The sequence below is a fragment of the Schistocerca americana genome, chromosome 4 (assembly GCF_021461395.2).
Source record: "Schistocerca americana isolate TAMUIC-IGC-003095 chromosome 4, iqSchAmer2.1, whole genome shotgun sequence".
In the NCBI taxonomy this organism is placed as follows: domain Eukaryota; kingdom Metazoa; phylum Arthropoda; class Insecta; order Orthoptera; family Acrididae; genus Schistocerca; species Schistocerca americana.
This window is the reverse complement of record NC_060122.1, coordinates 270,401,432-270,419,057: the sequence shown is the minus strand read 5'-3', so window position 1 is coordinate 270,419,057 and position 17,626 is coordinate 270,401,432. Positions and strand designations below refer to the sequence as shown.

The following is a 17,626-nucleotide window of genomic DNA, read 5'->3' as shown; positions in this document are numbered from 1 at the left end:
CATTCGAAGCATGGGCACTGAGCTTCAAATCAAGTAAGGGTATGAAGATCAAGTGCCATTATGAAGCAAATCGAAGAAGGCCAGCCCTCATTATTCCCATGCTCCAGCTATTGCCTGCCCTGATAAATAGTACCGTGCGGTTAAAGGCGCTGCAGTCTGGAACCGCAAGACCGCTACGGTCGCAGGTTCGAATCCTGTCTCGGGCATGGATGTTTATGATGTCCTTAGGTTAGTTAGGTTTAACTAGTTCTAAGTTCTAGGGGACTAATGACCTCAGCAGTTGAGTCCCATAGTGCTCAGAGCCATTTGAACCATTTGATAAATAGTAACGCCGGGGTAAATGCCACATTGAGCCACTATCTCTAGTTTCAGACTCTCCCGCGGAGAGTATATACTGTATGCTCTGAAAAAAATCGCTATCGCTTGTTAACGAAATGTTTGTCGTGTCCGCTCTGTGCCACTCATAACGAACAGTACAGAGACAAAGTACCCACACCAAAAGGAAACACGTATTTCTTGTACCCAAAAATTGATAAGGGGGCAGGAAAAAGCGCTTCTTTTATAGAAGCCAGCACCACTTCTGAGGCCTCGATGTCTAGTCCTTCATGACACTGCTGTGAATCCAAGGTCAATATTTTATTATTTTTAATTAGCTCCACTTTTGTCTGCGTCTGTTACAGAATATTTTGTTCAATGCTCCTGTCGAGGTTATCTTTACTTCTGATGTCAAAAAGACATGCGCTCAATTCATATTGCTCTATTAAAACACTACCATGTTCTTTTCAGCAGGTTGCCGCATTCTGCGCTCTCTCTCTTGTATATCACATCGCCGGCGCGATGTGGAAGCTATCAGTTATACAGGTGCAGACTGCCTTCCCCACTTGGAAGCGCAGTTCTAACCGAACGAGGGATCGATGACCGTAGCAGTCCAGTTGATGTGTCGACAGAAGTGCCGACACAGTGTGATTTGAGGGGACCGCAATGCACGCTATAAACACACGAAGGATGGCGTGAGGTCTGAAACAGGATACGTAATGAATGCTATAAAGAAAAGTACGTAGCTTTTGGAATACTTAACTTCAATCCATCCTTGTTGTATACATCGTTCTTGATGAGACATGCTTTATACGATAAGTATCAATTGCTATGTAAGGCTAATGGCGCCTTGCTAGGTCGTAGCCATGGACTTAGCTGAAGGCTATTCTAACTATCTGCTCGGCAAAGGAGCGAGGCTTCGTCAGTGTAGTCGCTAGCAAAGTCGTCCGTACAACTGGGGCGAGTGCTAGTCCGTATCTCGAGACCTGCCTTGTGGTGGCGCTCGGTCTGCGATCACTGACAGTGGCGACACGCGGGTCTGACATGTACTAATGGACCGCGGCCGATTTAAAACTACCACCTAGCAAGTGTGGTGTCTGGCGGTGACACCACACCAGTCCCTTCAATCCCACAACCCAACCAACCATCTAACCGGACGCTTAAGATTTATCCTCTAAATTCGTGATCATCAGTTGCGCTTCCCCTCTTGCCTGCAACTTTGTTCAACACGCAGTAGCAGGGACATGATAGCGAGTTTCGGCAGCCTGCACATCTCAGCAGACTCCTGTTGTGCGCTAAAATAAACATGTAAACAGGCACCACAGGGGCAACGAAAGCCACATATAAGCCGCCAAAGAGGCGTCAGAAGCCTTGGCGCGACCAGAGCAGTCACGGGTTTACCGTGCGCCCCTAGCAAACCTGGCAAAGCTGCTCCCGTTCCCCTCCCCCATCGTAAAACCACATTTCCATGATTTTTTCTACGCTCGGAGACACGTATACAGAGGACACACTAACGACATGCACAGTCCAGAGAGATTTGATGCAACAACTGCATGACTTAACTTCTAACACACAGATTAACAAATTAACTTGACTTTCGACGCTTTAGCGCGTCAGAGTTTCGTAAGCACTAGAATACCAAAAATGACTTATACGTAGGTAAGGATTGCTTCCAGTAGTCTTACGACAGCTGATGCTTGGGGAATGCAGCAGATGACAAATGGCAGAGCATTCGTTCGTTTACACGAGAGTTCAACTAATTGTTTGATGAACGAATACAGCTGTCTGCAAGTACACTGCCTAGCAAATCCTCCAGTATACTGAGGAGAGAAAAGTCCTGGGACAGAGACATGCGCATATACAGAAGGCGGTAGTATCACGCGCACGAGGTATAAAATGGCAGTGCACTGTCGCAGCTATCATTTACACTCAGGTGATTCATGTGAACAGGTGTCCGATGTGATTACAGGGTGTGGTAGATAAGTAATGAGACTCAGTCTAGAAAAACAAATTTATTGATCCAATTTGTACAAAACGTTAATATTCTTCAAAGTACTCGCCTTCGGCGTCGACACAACGTTGCCAGCGCGTTTTCCAAGCTTCATAGGCCCCACTGTAGTCCGTTTGAGTTATCTCAGTTAGTGCCTTCGTGACAGCACGTTGGATGTTCGGAATATCGTCGAAACGATGACCCTTCAGGCATCTTTTGACCTTCGGAAATAGGAAGAAATCAGGAGGACTCATGTCAGGGCTGTATGGTGGCTGTGGCAAAACTTCAACTCCAATTGGGGTCAAGTAGGAGGTCACGAGGAACGCTGTGTGCGCCGGAGCGTTGTCGTGGTGGAGACGCCAGCGTTGAGCAAGGTCCTGTCGCTTACGAATGACGGCTCTGTGCAATCGCTGAAGGACTTCTCTGTAGAATTCGGCATTGACAGTCTTCCCCTGAGGGACAAACTCTTTGTGAATTAACCCCCGCTTGTCGAAAAACACAATCAGCATTGTCTTGATGCGGGACTTTGACTTTCTTGCTTTCTTCGGCCGCGGGGATGCCGGTGTGTGCCACTCCGAGCTCTGGGCTTTCGTCCCCGGGTCTCACGGCAAACGTCCACTCGTTGTTGCTTTTGTTCGGCGGTGAGCACTCGGGGAACCAATTTTGCGCAAACTTTCCTCATCATCAAATCTTGCGTAACAATTTGGTGAACCGTAAATTTATTCACGGAGACCTCATCGGCGATCATTCTGAGACTTAAACGACGGTCGGAGTCCAGGAGTTCTTTCACTTTGGCCACCGTTTCATCCACACGACTCGTTGAAGGGCGTCGAGATCGTTCCATGTCTTCAACGGATTCCTTCGCGTTTTTAAATTCATTAAACCACCGGAACACTTGAGCTCTTGATAGGGTGTCTTCTTTGTAGGCCTCCATAATCATAGCAAAAGTTTCCGAAGCAGTTTTGCCCAAGCGAAAGCAAAATTTGATTGCATACCGCTGTTCTATCGAGCGATCCATCTTCAGCGTTTTCACAAGTGTCACGGGGACACAAACATTGTAATACGCGAAGCTCGACCCTCACTGCACCAGAGCTCCTACGCGACTGCGAACCGTTTCTATTGTTAGCTCAGATCCCCCACCACGTGACGTACAGCTGGAGACAGCCCTGCGAGCGACTGGGGCGCCGCGCGGCGGCCAGTCTCATTACTTATCTACCACATCCTGTATGTCTGCACGACAGAAATCAAAAGATTTTGAACGTGTGATGGCAGCTGGAGCTAGACGCATGGGACACTTCATTTCGGAAATCGTTACGCAGTTCAATATTCCGAGATCAACGGTGTGAAGAGTGTGCCGAAAATGTGTCTGAGGCATCTCACCGCAGACAACGCAGTGGCTACAGCCTCCACTTAACGACCAAGAGCAGTGGCGTAGAATTGACAGTGCTAACAGACGAGCAACACTGAATGAAATAACCGCAGAAATCTATGTGAGACGTACGAAGGACGTATCCGTTAGGACAGTGACGCGAAATTTTGCGTCACTGGGACATGCCAACAGACGACCGACGCGAGTGCCTTTGCTAACAGCACAACATCACTTGCAGCACCTCTCCTGGGCTTGTGACCGTATCGGCTGGACACTTGAGATTGGAAAATAGTGGCCTGGTCAGATGATGGATGGATGGATTTGGGGAAAGAGACCAAACAGTGAGCCCATCGGTCTCATCGGATTAGGGAAGGTTGGGGAAGGACGTCGACCGTGCCCTGTCGACGGAACCATTCCGATATTTGCCTGAAGCGATTTAGGGAAATCACGGAAAACTTAAATCAGGATGGTCGGAAGCCGGCCGGTGTGGCCGAGCGGTTCCAGGCGCTTCAGTCTGGAAGCGCGCGACCTCTACGGTCGCAGGTTCGAATCCTGCCTCGGGTATGGATGTGTGTGATGTCCTTAGGTTAGTTAGGTTTAAATAGTTCTAAGTTCTAGGGGACTGTTGACCTTAGATGGTAAGTCCCATAGTGCTCAGAGCCATTTGAACCATTTTCAGGATGGTCGGAAGCGGGACTGAACTGTCGTCCTCCCGAATGCGAGTCCTATGTGCTAACCACTGCGCCTCCTCGCTCGGTAGGTCAGATGAGTCCCGATATCAGCTGGTAAGAGGTAGTGGTAGGGTTCGAGTGTGGTGCAGTCCCCACAAAGCCCTGGAACGAAGTTGTCAACAAGACACTGTGCAAGCTGATGCTGGCCCCATAATAGTGTAGGCTGTGTTTACGTAGAATGTACTGGGTCCTCTGGTTCAATTGAACCAATCATATACTGTAAATGGCTGTGATCGGCAACGTGGAGACCATTTGCAGCCATTCATGGACTTCAAGTTCCCAAACAACCGTATAACTTTTATGGATGACACTGGACCCCGTCAGCGGGCTACAGTTGTTCGCAATTGGTTTGAAGAACGTTCTGGACAATTCGCGCGAATGATTTAGCCACCCAGATCGCCCGATATATATCCCATTGAACATTTATGAGACATAAACGAGAGGTGAGTTAGTGCACAAAGCCCTGCACCGGCAACCCTTTCGTAGTTATGGACGGCTATAGCCAGCCACGGTGGCCGAGCGGTTCTAGGCGCTTCAGTCCGGAACCGCGTGACTGCTACGGTCGCAGGTTCGAATCCTGCCTCGGGCATGGATGTGTGTGATGACCTCAGATGTTAAGTCCCATAGTGCTCAGATCCATTTGAACCATTTTTTTGGACGGCCATGCCACGTAGCGTTGCTGCAGTATGCCGGGAAAAAGTAGGTCCGGCACGATATTAGCAAGATTCCCACGAATTTTATCACCTCAGTCTATTATTAGTCATCATCATCAGGCATAATTCTTGAATTCTTTTTCCCCACTGCAGATCGTGTCAACCGAGACTTCCGTGCAGCAATATTACTGGCTGATGGGCCAAGTAAATTACGTATCCCCCTCCACTGTTCTGCTTGTTTGTTCCATCGTCGCATCTCGCTCCACTCTGCAGTCGCTAGTTATCGGGAAATACCGGAAGCCTTCGGTCCAGTAGCATACTTGCTTCAGCACCCGCTTGCCTACCTTTGAGATCCTACAGTACCGTAGCTAAGTAGCAGCAAGAACGCCAATGTTGCACATGAGGGACGTGTGCAGGCAGCAGGTGTGTGAACCAAGCGCACTGTACCAGCTTAACAATGTTGGCGATTGACATTTGTTCTGTAGCAATCCTTTCTTTTTGATACTACTTGACCGTGACGGCACTGTGACAAAAGCGTATGTTTATCCTCCCAGCCAGAAAGTAAAAACACTAGTAAGAGAAACTAACTCTGTCGGCAGGTTCTTAAAAGGTATTTCTTTGTTCTTCCACTGTCAGTTTTTGCGCCCCCTCTGTGCCTTCGACCTCGGCTGGCCGCACTTCGCCACGCCCTCAGTACGGCCTCGAGTGCCATAAAACTGTTGCTGAGATGTGAACAAAACAAGGCTTCGGTGGGGCGTACCTTGGCCTATTTCCTGGTAGACGGGCGTGCAGGCGCCCTCGCTGCTATAGCGGTCAGGGCAGACGAACACGGAGGATCCGCAACCTTGGCTGCCGGTTGGGTACTGCACCTGGTGCACCACCATCTCCTTGAGGTCCCGCATCTGAAGCACAACAAAACACTCCTCTAGCACAATGCATTCCCAAGTTAATCACTGCTAAAGACAGTCATTTACACAATACAGCTGTTCGGACATGGTATGAACAAAGGGGATGACCCAGGATATAAATATGGCCGAGAGATACTGGATAATGCAGTGAGTAGGTGCTCTGAGAATGGCAGCCTACGTGAGATACTGTGTAGACTAGGACAGAAGTAAGTGTTACAGTTTCCTATCGGTATAAGGCAATCGTAGAGTTACGTTTTCTTTAATACAGGACACTAAATATTTGAAAATTTTTGACAACGGCGTAAGAAACCAATCGTTGCCCGAATATTTATTTATAGCTGTGTAAAAGGCATCGTACATATGGAATTTATTTTTAATTTATAAAGCTTCTTTGTAAACAGAAAGTGTATTCAGAAAGACTAGGCCGTTTTCCAGGCATTTTTGTTCGTAAACAAAACGAAAGCGAAATGTACTGAGTAGGCACCTAAATCACAAAGCAAGGTCATTTTAATACACAAATCGAAGTCAGTAAATCCGTACAATCCCAGCCAAGTAAATTCACTGTTATTTTGTGTTCGGAAAGATAAGATTGTTGCAATTAATTATGTCGCTAACTTGAATTTCCGAAAACACACGTTACTGACTTAAAAAACCTAACAGCGCTATCTATTGGTTCTTTGCTGTACTACGAAATTAACAGCGCCATCTGTTGCTTCTTTGGTGTACTAAGCCGTGACGGTTAAGTATCCGAACTACTAAGCTGAGCACACGATTTTAGATAAAACTTTAAATGACGAACATAATATTTTATATCATTACAAAATAGGGTATAAGTTGCATTTTATAAGTAAAAAAAAAGTATTTGATCGTGTAACTTTTGCGCTTTTATGTAAAAAAATCAATCAGTTTGGATGCAAGTGCAGTTTACAAGCACAAATACAAAATTATATGTATTGTTGTGCTCAGAACGTTCTTCATCGAGATCAAAAGTAAGGGTTTCCTGTTATTATTAATAAAGGCGCAAATCGTTGCTGAATAACTGAAACATGTTTTATATAAGTTCGACGAAGTACTTTTTGTTTTGCGTTTTTCTTTTTACCTGTTTGTTGAAGAAATTGCGTTTCCTAGCACTATGTGATAAATACGTATTGTTTTCTTTATTTTTACTACATTATCCCACTGTTCCACGTTACAAATGAAGAATTTTCAATAAAACCTGAACTAAACATTGACAGTTCGGTTTTGCTACGAATACTGTTTATTTTTATGGAACAGACAGGAGGATGACTATTTACAACAAAAATGTTCCGTATGTTTACACAGCCCTCTACATAACCTCGTTCAGTTTATAGAAGGTTCATCACTTCCGGTTTCTATGGGAATCTGGTAAGAAACTGATCGCGTACACAGACAAAGGGATCGAAATGTGCTAACGGCCTCTAGATATGCAACACTCTTAACGTACAGGCAACGATGCTATTAGGAAAACTACAGTACTATACGCTTGGTTATAAGGCCTACAGTAGCTTTATAATCCTAATAAAGCTGCACTGACAGGCAGTGCTTGTGAATTAATGTGCAGGAATCAAGCGACAGTGACGCTATTGGGGAACACCTTGGAAATAAGACGAAGTGAAAGATTTGGTTAATAGCACTGGTGTATGCAATAGTCCACCAGATGTCTACTTAGTAATTTGTTGTTTTCATTTACACGCTACTACAGAAATTTTAACACATGGTATTCGAATTTATATGTCAGTGTTGATTTAAAAAACGTTTCATAACACTATGAGTAAACATTGTCGTTCGCTTCCTAAGCAAAATTTTTGTGTAAACTTAATATCGGCATACCAGGAGATTTTACTGCAACTTGTCGGTGTGGAAATTGCACAGCCTGAACTAAGAACATCACGTGTCACTCTAACGACGAGGAGGCTGATGTTTGCTGCTAGGACTTGCCTAATTATGTTCTGGATGCGCACAGGGCACTTTCCTGTTACTTGCTCCTCGTCCCTATCATAGCGAACATCTTGTGGCGCGACCATAGTAGCGATATAACGACGAAGTGCAGTAGGTACCAAATGTGCAGCTGATATATATTAAAATGTGAGCCTAAGTGCGAATAGTGACACAGTCTTGTATTAATAAATAATAATGTTTGAGAAAAATATTTCCCAGCGGTAGTTAATTTGTTACTGACGGAGGTTTACTAGCTCCCTCCCTCGACACAAGCAATGTTTCTTTGCTTTTCTTTTCACGTAACATTAATCACGTTGTTGTATTAGACAGGAAGAACTAATTAAATTACACAGTGGCGTCATTTTCCCGGGAATGAGTGATGTTAGTTTTCAGTACATCAGTCGATAAAAACGGATTTCTTATACGATCACTCTGTCTCTCCGATTGTTCAAACCCGTTTTTCTGAGGAACGGTTTGACGTATCAACTTGAAATTGATGACATATAAAAGTTATATGGTCCCTTGTGGATGTAAGATAGTGAAGCTTCCCAGTTAATGCAATCAAAAGATATGGATGTTTATGTAATATATTTTGATTCTCCCAAACTGACTTTTCAAAATCTAAAGGGTACTTCCCACTGACCAAGAAACATGGTTTCACATTACAACCAAAGTAATAAAATCCGAAAATTGTTACTCTTTAATTACATCACACGAAAAAAACTTTTTTTTGTCATTTGTTATCCGACTGTCTGCCCGCCCGTTTGCTAAGACCCCTTTTCCCCAGGAACTGGTAGGCGTACCAAGTTGAAACTTATGTCGGATACTAAGGTCTGTGGTCCAGTAGTGGTGTAATAAACGTTAGTATCTAAGTCATGCAATCAAAAGATACGGCCATTTATGCCAAATATTTTGATACTCGTAAAGTCACTCATTAAAACCTATAGGCTACTTCCCCTTGACCTTGAATCATGAAATTTGCCAATAAGCGTGGTTTCGCAGTACAACCGAAGGAAAAAAATCCGATAGTTGTTAATCGCTAATTGTATCACACGAAAAAATATTTCTTTTACCATTTGTTATCTGACTTCAAACTTGAGAATGAAACATTTATGAACGTCTTGAAATCACGGGGACCAATATCTTGCGAGTATGAATGTCGATAACAGACAGAAACTGCGCCGGTCGCTGTGGCCGAGCGGTTGTAGGCGCTTCAATCTGGAAACGCGCAACCGCTACACTAGCAGGGTCGAATCGTTCTTCGGGAATGGATGTGTGTGATGTCCTTAGGTTAATTAGGTTTAAGTAGTTCTAAGTTCTAGGGGACTGATGACCTCAGATGTTAAGTCCCACAGTGATCAGAGCCATTTGAACCCTTTTTTTTTCATTTTTGACAAAAACTGTCTAGATCCTCGCTACACACACACACACACACACACACACACACACACACACATATATATATATATATATATGGTGGAGAAAAACTGTGTCACGAAATTTTAACCCTGGATAGCTGATGCCAATAGCAACCAAAATTACTAATGTTGAGTAGGTCGACAAATCACCATTTCTAAACTACAGAAACCTGGCGCCACGCGCTCTGATTGGCTGTGGAGACAAACAGCAAGACGTATTCGACACGTGTGCGTATCACGTTGGGGCAGGGACGTTTGTCTGTGTGAACCGACAACCATAGCGCAGCCCGTCAACCGACGAACAGAAACAGGGCTAATCGGAGCACGTGGCGCCAAGTTTCCGTAGTTTAAAAATGGTGCGTTGTCGACCTACACAACATTAGTAATTTTGGTTCCTACTGGCGTCAGCTAACCGGGCTTAAAATTTCGTGACACAATTTTTCTCCAACCTGTTTACATCGTGAGATTTCTCATAACTGTGCTCTGGCAAATAATGTGTACACCATAGGGAACAAAGAACCAGGCCAATTTAACCTAAGGTGTCCACAGATAATGTTAACAGTAATGTTAACAGTAGTGGGAGACAACATAGTTTAATTAGTCTGGTGTAACACGTAAGCATGTGATGATAGCGCAGTAAACAACATATGAAACGCACGGCCTGTATTGACTTTTCAGGCCACGAATGAAATGGTTGAAAATCTGCTCAGTAACTGTAGGCTACCGCAGCGTGAACTAGACTTAAGAAAGTCCAGTGGGGAGACACCTGATACGCGGACGCCGGCTCACCTCAGGAATGTTTACCACCTGGGCACGAACAGCCTTGGCTCGTTTGGAAGTCGCCGGACAAGCTGTGCGCAGGTGTTGGCGGCGACACTGCCGCCGTCTGGAGACATAGGGCTTCCCACAAAAGTTGCCCTACTTCACTGTGGAGTGTAACAAACCGCTTCACACACGCTTCGGTGCCGACGGAGCGATTCGTTCTGCACTAAAACCAAACGTGTAGTGGCAAAAATGTTCAACTGGCCTGATCCTGGGCAAATATCACTAGTAAACAATCCGCAACTGAGCATTACAGTACACGTTGAAAATACCGTTTCAGCTGTAAGGATTTTTTTTTTTCAGTGCTTCGACCACGACCGGCATCGGGCAATTACAAGCGTATCATTTTCTATCATCCTGAAAATAAACAAAAGACCGAAGCTAGCAATAGTTTTTACACGCAGTAGTACACACGAGAAAATAAAAAAAAGGTTTCGCTATCTACCATTTTGCTTAGTAGACAACTCGTGTCAAAGGCACGTTACTCCGCGTCGCCATATGCGTCCCCCCTAAATTAGAAATTTTCATGCCACTTATGAAAAGAAAAAAAAAATCATCGTGTTTTTCAGTTTATACAAATTAAATAATAATGGCGTGTGACGAGGGCCTCCCGTCGGGTAGACCGCTCGCCTGGTGCAAGTCTTTCGATTTGACGCCACTTCGGCGACTTGCGCGTCGATGGGGATGAAATGATGATGGTTAGGACAACACAACACGCAGTCTCTGAGCGGAGAAAATCTCCGACCCAGCCGGGAATCGAACCCGGGCCCTTAGGATTGACAGCCCGTCGCGATGATCACCCAGCTAACGGGGGCGGACTTTCATGTTGCCGGTTTCCAGTTAGGAGTTCTACAACCTTTCTCTACCTCCCCTGTTCAGTATGTTCCTTTACCTCATAATGTACTCTTAACGATTTTGTGCATTTTTTGTATTTTTGTTTCTTTTGCGTGTATAGCATTAATTCAAATACTGAACGGCCGAGCTAGATGGACAGGCGTTATTCTTCCCGTCAATTGATGGCAGTAGTTTTGCCACTCTGGTTTACCAGTTTGCTTCCTCCTTCGTATACGCTTCTCCGTGCTCTGCGCTCGCTGGTGGTACGCCGCGTCTTACGCTTTCTATCACGGCGCTCGGTATCACAGCGCAAGATGTTAAGTGTCCTGGTGTTCGTTTCATATTTCTTTGCCCAGGCACTTGTCCGTTGTATTGTCTGGTGTCGCTTTGGTACTGACTTACGTTTTATCGCACACCTACGTTGACTGCTGTTTCCTATAAATATTATACAGTACTTCTTTTTTGTTTTCTCATGTAAAAATGATTATTAGCTTCGGTCTCTTGTTTATTTTCAGTATCACACATGATGGGCATGTAACAGCCCGAAACTGCGCATGGTCTAACCACTGGAAAAAAAACCTTTCAACTGTAGCGGTATTTTCAACTTCTGCAAATGTCATTTGAGTGTATGGTACCAATACAGTGTCTACTATGTCGCATTTTAATTAGCCTTCAATCGTTATAGCCTTAGTTATTTCATCTAGTTGGTATGAAATTCAATTCTTTCTGGTAAACAATATAGTTTAGGTTATTCTCCAACGAGTAAATACAAAAGTAAACGTATCAGCGGCATGCTAAATACAGTCATATTACTGACAAGGGAATCTCCCCATCGCACCCCCCTCAGATTTAGATATAAGTTGGTACAGTGGATAGGCCTTGAAAAACTGAACACAGATCAATCGAGAAAACAAGAAGAGGTTGTATGGAACTATGAAAAAAGTAAGCAAAATATACAAACTGAGTAGTCCATGTGCACGATAGCAACATCAAAGAGAACGTGAGCGTGGGAGCGCCGTGGTCCCGTGGTTAGCGTGAGTCGCTGTAGAACTAGAGGTCCGTGGTTCAAGTCTTCGCTCGAGTGAAAATTTTATTTTCTTTATTTTCGCAAAGTTATGATTTGACCGTTCGTTCACTGACGTCTCTGTTCACTGTAATAAGTTTAGCGCCTGTGTTTTGCGACCGCACCGCAAAACCGTGCGATTGTTATTGAAATCGCGAGCTATATTTGCTGGATTCATATTGCCCACGGAGTACATCTCACGTATTTAATGCACTCTCGTCCAAAGTAGTGAACAGTCAACTGCCAGCCAGGGAGCCTCGTTTGCAGGAATACTCTCTCTTCCGTGCGCTGTAGTCGACTGACGTGTGTTTCGATGTTTGTTTAGTTGTGGCGTCCCCATACTACGGCGCAGTTACCTCGTATCGGACGGACGGACGGATAATAATTGTCTGAAAATAAAAAATTAAAATTTCAGTCGATGGACGACTTGAACCAATGACCTCTCGTTCCTCAGCCGCTCACGCTAATCACGGGACCACGGCGCTCTAGGGCTCACATTGATCTTGATGTTACCTATGTTGCACATTGACTACTCAGTTTGTATATTTTGCTTACTTTTTCATAGTTCCATACAACTTCTTCCTGTTTTCTCCATTGATCTGGATTCAGTTTTTCAAGGCCTATCCACTGTGCCAACTTATAACTAAATCTGAGGGGGGTGCGATGGGGAGGTTCCCTTGTGAGTGATGCGATATAATGGGAAAGCCACTGAGCTCTGCTTAACGGGACATGCTCGAGAAAATGACAAAAAATTAAAAAAAAAATTTTTTTGGTCTATAGAAAAGAGAATTTCATCCTGATTTCAAAAATGTATAGTTCATGGGCATTATCATTTTCCGTTCGTTGTAAAATTGAGGTTAAACGTAATGTTGCACAGGGGCCACGCCCATCTGTCAGTTTGAAGTGCGTCAGAATACCTGATGCATTATTTTATTCTTCCGTTCTTCCGTCGTTAGTTACGGATCGTTAACACAGGTGTATTCTAGAAAGCACTGACTCCCGGAACCAAAGTACAGACATGTCATGGTTCGAATGTAAACAAAGATCTGAGAATATATGATTTCAGAATGACATACGTGTGTGGTTTTGTAGTTATTGTGTGTTGTTTTGTTTCTGTGTGCGTATTTACTGTGCTAAAAATGCCGAGAGTAAAGAAATTAAGCCCCAATCGAAAGCTTTGCGGCAATCAGTTCCAAACAGCTGAATAATAACATCAATTGCTTCAAAAGTCGCCTGCAGAAACTGTGTCTACAGGAAGTGCTTCTAGACGTAAACTTTCACTTTCTCAATGTAATAAGAACAAGCCTAGTAGTATTGTGAGCAGCAGTAACGACGGAAATGTTATTGTAAACCTAAATATGCTGTCAAGACTTTTGAAGAGTGCTGTGAAATGTAAGTACTCCAATTGTGAACTTTTCAGCAAGGAAGGGAATTTCAAGTCGGTTAGTGACTGCTTATAACTCGCCTAAGATGCACAGTGATACTATGACAAAGCCAGTAACTGATAGTCGACATTACAGAGTAAATATTCAGCTTGCTTATGTAATGCGATGTATTGGAAGGGGAAGGAGAGCTGCTCAGACTTTTTGTGCAGTGATGGATTTCCCTCCACCTCCACTGAGGTTTGACAGATACAGTAAATCAATACATAATGCTTTATGTGGTGTAAGTGAATATTCAATGAGAAGAGCAGCAGAAGAATGTCTGAGAACACAGACATTGTAGGAGCATTTGATGGATCTTGGCAGAAGAGAGGTCATACTTCTCTGAATGAGGTTGTAACTGCCACATTTACTGGAACTGGTAAGATACTAGATAATGAATGTCTAACAAAGCACTACCAGTGTTGTTCAAGGAAATTTATTGGCAGCCATGTTTGTGTAAACGACTTTGATGGCCCAAGTGGAAACGTGGAAACGTAAGGAGTTCTAAACATTTTTAGAAGATCAGAGGTCAGTCGTGGTGTGAGGTATGTGGGCTACCTTGGGGATGGAGACTGTAAAGGACATATTACTGTTGTTAATGACAGACCACATGGGGCCACTGTGATAGAAAAGCTTGAATGTGTTGGGCATATACAAAAAAGAGCTCGGCTGGATAAATTATGTAAAGAGTACAGTGGGAAAAACTGTTAGCCGGCCGGTGTGGCCGAGCGGTTCTAGGCGTTTCAGTCTGGAACCGCGCGACCGCTACGGTCGCAGGTCCGAATCCTGCCTCGGGCATGGATGTGTGTGATGTCCTTGGGTTGGTTAGGTTTAAATAGTTCTAAGTTCTAGGGGACTGATGACCTCAGATGTTAAGTCCCATAGAGCTCAGAGCCATTTGAACCATTTTTTTGGAAAAACTGTTAGACGCACATAGGCGGTCCAGATCGCCTTGCAAAAAGTGAAATCGATTTTTTGACTCAATACTATGGACTAGCAATAAGGAGAAATGTAGGAGATTTGGAGAACATGAGATGAGCTGTTTAGGCAACATGCTTTCACATAGTGTCAACAGATGAAACCCCACAGCATGGTTTGTGTCCAAAAGGGGAAGATTCGTGGTGCAAGTGGTGCAATGCTCTGCAGCGTGCTCCCACGCTGGCCACTAGGTTGGTAAACAGTCCTTGTGGTAGGGCTTTCCATTCCTCCACCAGTGCAGTTGGCAGTTGCTGGATGGTCGTTGGTGCATGCGGACGTGCTGCTGTACGTCTCCCAAGTCATCCCAAATGTGTTCGATGGGATCTAAGTTGGGGAAACGGACAGGCCGGTCCATTCGCCGAATATCCTCTCGTTCCAAGGACTCCTCCACGTTCGCAGTTCGGTATGGTCGTGTGTTGTCCACTATAAAAATGAAGTCAGGGCCGGATGCACCCCTGGGATGCGTACATGGGGAAGAAGTACAGCGTCACAATAACGTTGACCGGTAAGCGTATTGTGTTAAAAGATTTAGAGATCATTGCTCCAATGCATAATACACTTCCACACGCCACGACACCTGGACCACAAAAAACAGTCTTGTTCAACAGTGTTCCAGGATGCATTACGTGCTCAGACCTCTCGCCATATGAGACTACGTCCAGAATCACTACTCAGGCTTAATCTGCTCTCCCAGCCGAGAAGAGCACGCAACCGCACTCTTCGTTGGTTCAGTCCCTATGGTCTTGACGTCACTGAAAACGGTGAGACCGATGTCCGGTAGTCGACAGAACACAACATAAGTTCGTCGGCCAAAGAGACCGCCCTCAAGCAGTCCCAGAGCCACTATGGAGCGAGAGATTGCGTGCCTTGCAGCTCTGTTACGTGTGGTTGCAACTGCTGTTGGTCGTGGGTACCTTCTTCCCTGCTGCAGAATGTAGCAGTCATCTGCTACTGTAGCTGGCCGTGGTCGACCAACTCATCTCTATCGAGTAGCAGCACCCATGGTTTGGAATGCTCTCCATGCACGCGAAACAATGGTGCGAGCATTACGAAACTCCTGGGCTACACTCGTCACACTTCATCCTTCTTCCCGATGATTCTTCCCGTGTGAGGCCATCCACGCGTTGTCTCCGGGTCATGTTGTAATGAAAATTCCGCAACAGCGCACCGTAACCAAGTCAGAGATTGACACACACTGTCTTTTCCCGTTCCTTCAACTGCCTCGTGTTGCTGGGCCAGTCCCTTTTGGTGATACAGTGACGCTGACCTCACGCCATGTGACGTCGAACTTTCTGTGCACGACTGAGAGAATTCTGCCAACGCTCTGTCCCATTTTCATTCATTTCCACCGAGTATGAGCTGTGTATCGACTCGTGCTACACCTTGTGTTTAAATTGCATTGGTTTTCCTTTTCTTCCCCTGACATTTTTGTTTGATATGTTGTCTGTCATTAAGTGGCTGCTTGTTTGTCTTTTCCCTCTGCTATCGACATCTGCGTTTTGCTTCCGGGAAACTGCTATGGAGGAAGTGAGATCTTTGACAGGTGGTAACTTCGTGTGGTGGCGTGGAAGTACGGGCACGCGCTCAGAGAGTCTGGTGGACACGCGAGGGCAGTGTGGCTCGCCAGGGCGGACCAGAGGTGGTCGGTTGTACCACAGTCTAACATAACAGTCGCGACACTTCGCCTCTATTTTGTTGCTACAGCGCCAACAGCGCCCCAAGCGGCCGGTTGGTTGAACTGTGAGTTCGGCGCGATCGTGAAAGCGAATAGTGATTGTCTGTTTTGATTTATACAATGGTTTTTACCATCGGGAGCGTTTGTAGCGCAATAAATTGTAGCAACAACAGGAAGAAGACACCACAGCTGTCTTTTTTTTTTAGGTTTCCTAAGGATCCTGGGAGGTATATACCATCATGTTACTAAACTGTGTCGCCAGGATTCACTTGCAAACTATATGTGTGTAAATGATGAATGTTTCGTTTTAGGAGCAGAAAATGGCTGGTTAATAGCAGACGAGAGGACCTTATGAAGAAAGATCCAGTTTATCTGTATAATAATATTAGCTTTTGTCCGCTACATTTCGAACAAAACCGGTTCATGAACGCAGACAATAACAAACTCGTTTGGAATGCAGTACCCACACTGTTTGACATTCCAAATAAACCCCCTCAACTGACGATGAAGAAGAAACTGCCACAAAGATTCGACAGTCAATCTAAAGCTGTGTCCTATGACACAGAAGCAGCCAGTTCGACTCTCCATGTATCAGTGCCAGATTCGTGCGAATCACCAACACAGACCTGCTTTGACGATGAAGTGGTTAAATTAAGTGCAGCTGTTCGTATCTTACAAAAGCGTGTGAAGTGTCAGAATGTGCAGAAGCGAAACTATTACGGGACAAGGAAAGTGCCTACAGACAGACTGTTTGAAAATTATTCAAATATTTGGTTTTTCGTGAAATGTAATGTAATCAGCTCATTATAGTGTTTTCAGCATATGTCTCCCACTATTTGGCAGTTGCTTGTCCCACTTAGAATAATATAAAGATGAAGGTCGTACTTGTGGCAACAGGCGACAATGACAAACACAGTAAGCTTACAGAACGATAAACGAGCTGTCGATCGCTTTTGCATGTAGAGGTACGTGTCTGTGCTTCTTACATGTGAATGTGTGTGTTTATATTCTTTTGATATCAACGTGGTAAGCTGCAATTCTGTCCAATGTGACAAGTGTTTCTTCACGAATGTGTTGTAGCTTGCCACTCTATTCATGGTTTTTGTCCATACTTGCGCATATTTTAGAATCATTTTTAGAAATGTATATGCCTTCTGATACTACACAAACTCTTGGAGGCAAGAAAATAACTCGAATAAATCGGAAATTACGTAGGAAATGGATGCAAACAAACATAATGCTTACGACGCGTCTGACGTTCACCTCACCCGCCGCTTGGAGCGCTAGTGTCGCTCCATCTGTCAAACGGCAACAACTTTTACAGCAGTGAGTGTCGCGACTGTTATGTTAGACTGTGGTTGTACCGAGTCGCCACGTGATGTATGTCGGTTGTGTGTTACGAGCGGGTCGAGTTGACGGAAGAGCTCCTCGCGGGTTGGTTGTATACACAATCGCCCCACGACTAGTTGCTGTTCATTTAACCCTGG

General features: G+C 44.8%; 1 protein-coding gene across 1 annotated transcript in view; it reads right to left on the bottom strand.

Moving 5' to 3' along the window:
* LOC124613116 overlaps positions 1 to 17,626 on the bottom strand; it is a 166,367-nt gene that overhangs the window by 13,103 nt on the left and 135,638 nt on the right. Inside the window, exon 5 of the mRNA XM_047141727.1 lies at positions 5,819 to 5,960. Coding sequence (XP_046997683.1) covers positions 5,819 to 5,960 — 142 coding nt within the window. The remainder of the gene's footprint in view (positions 1 to 5,818; positions 5,961 to 17,626) is intronic.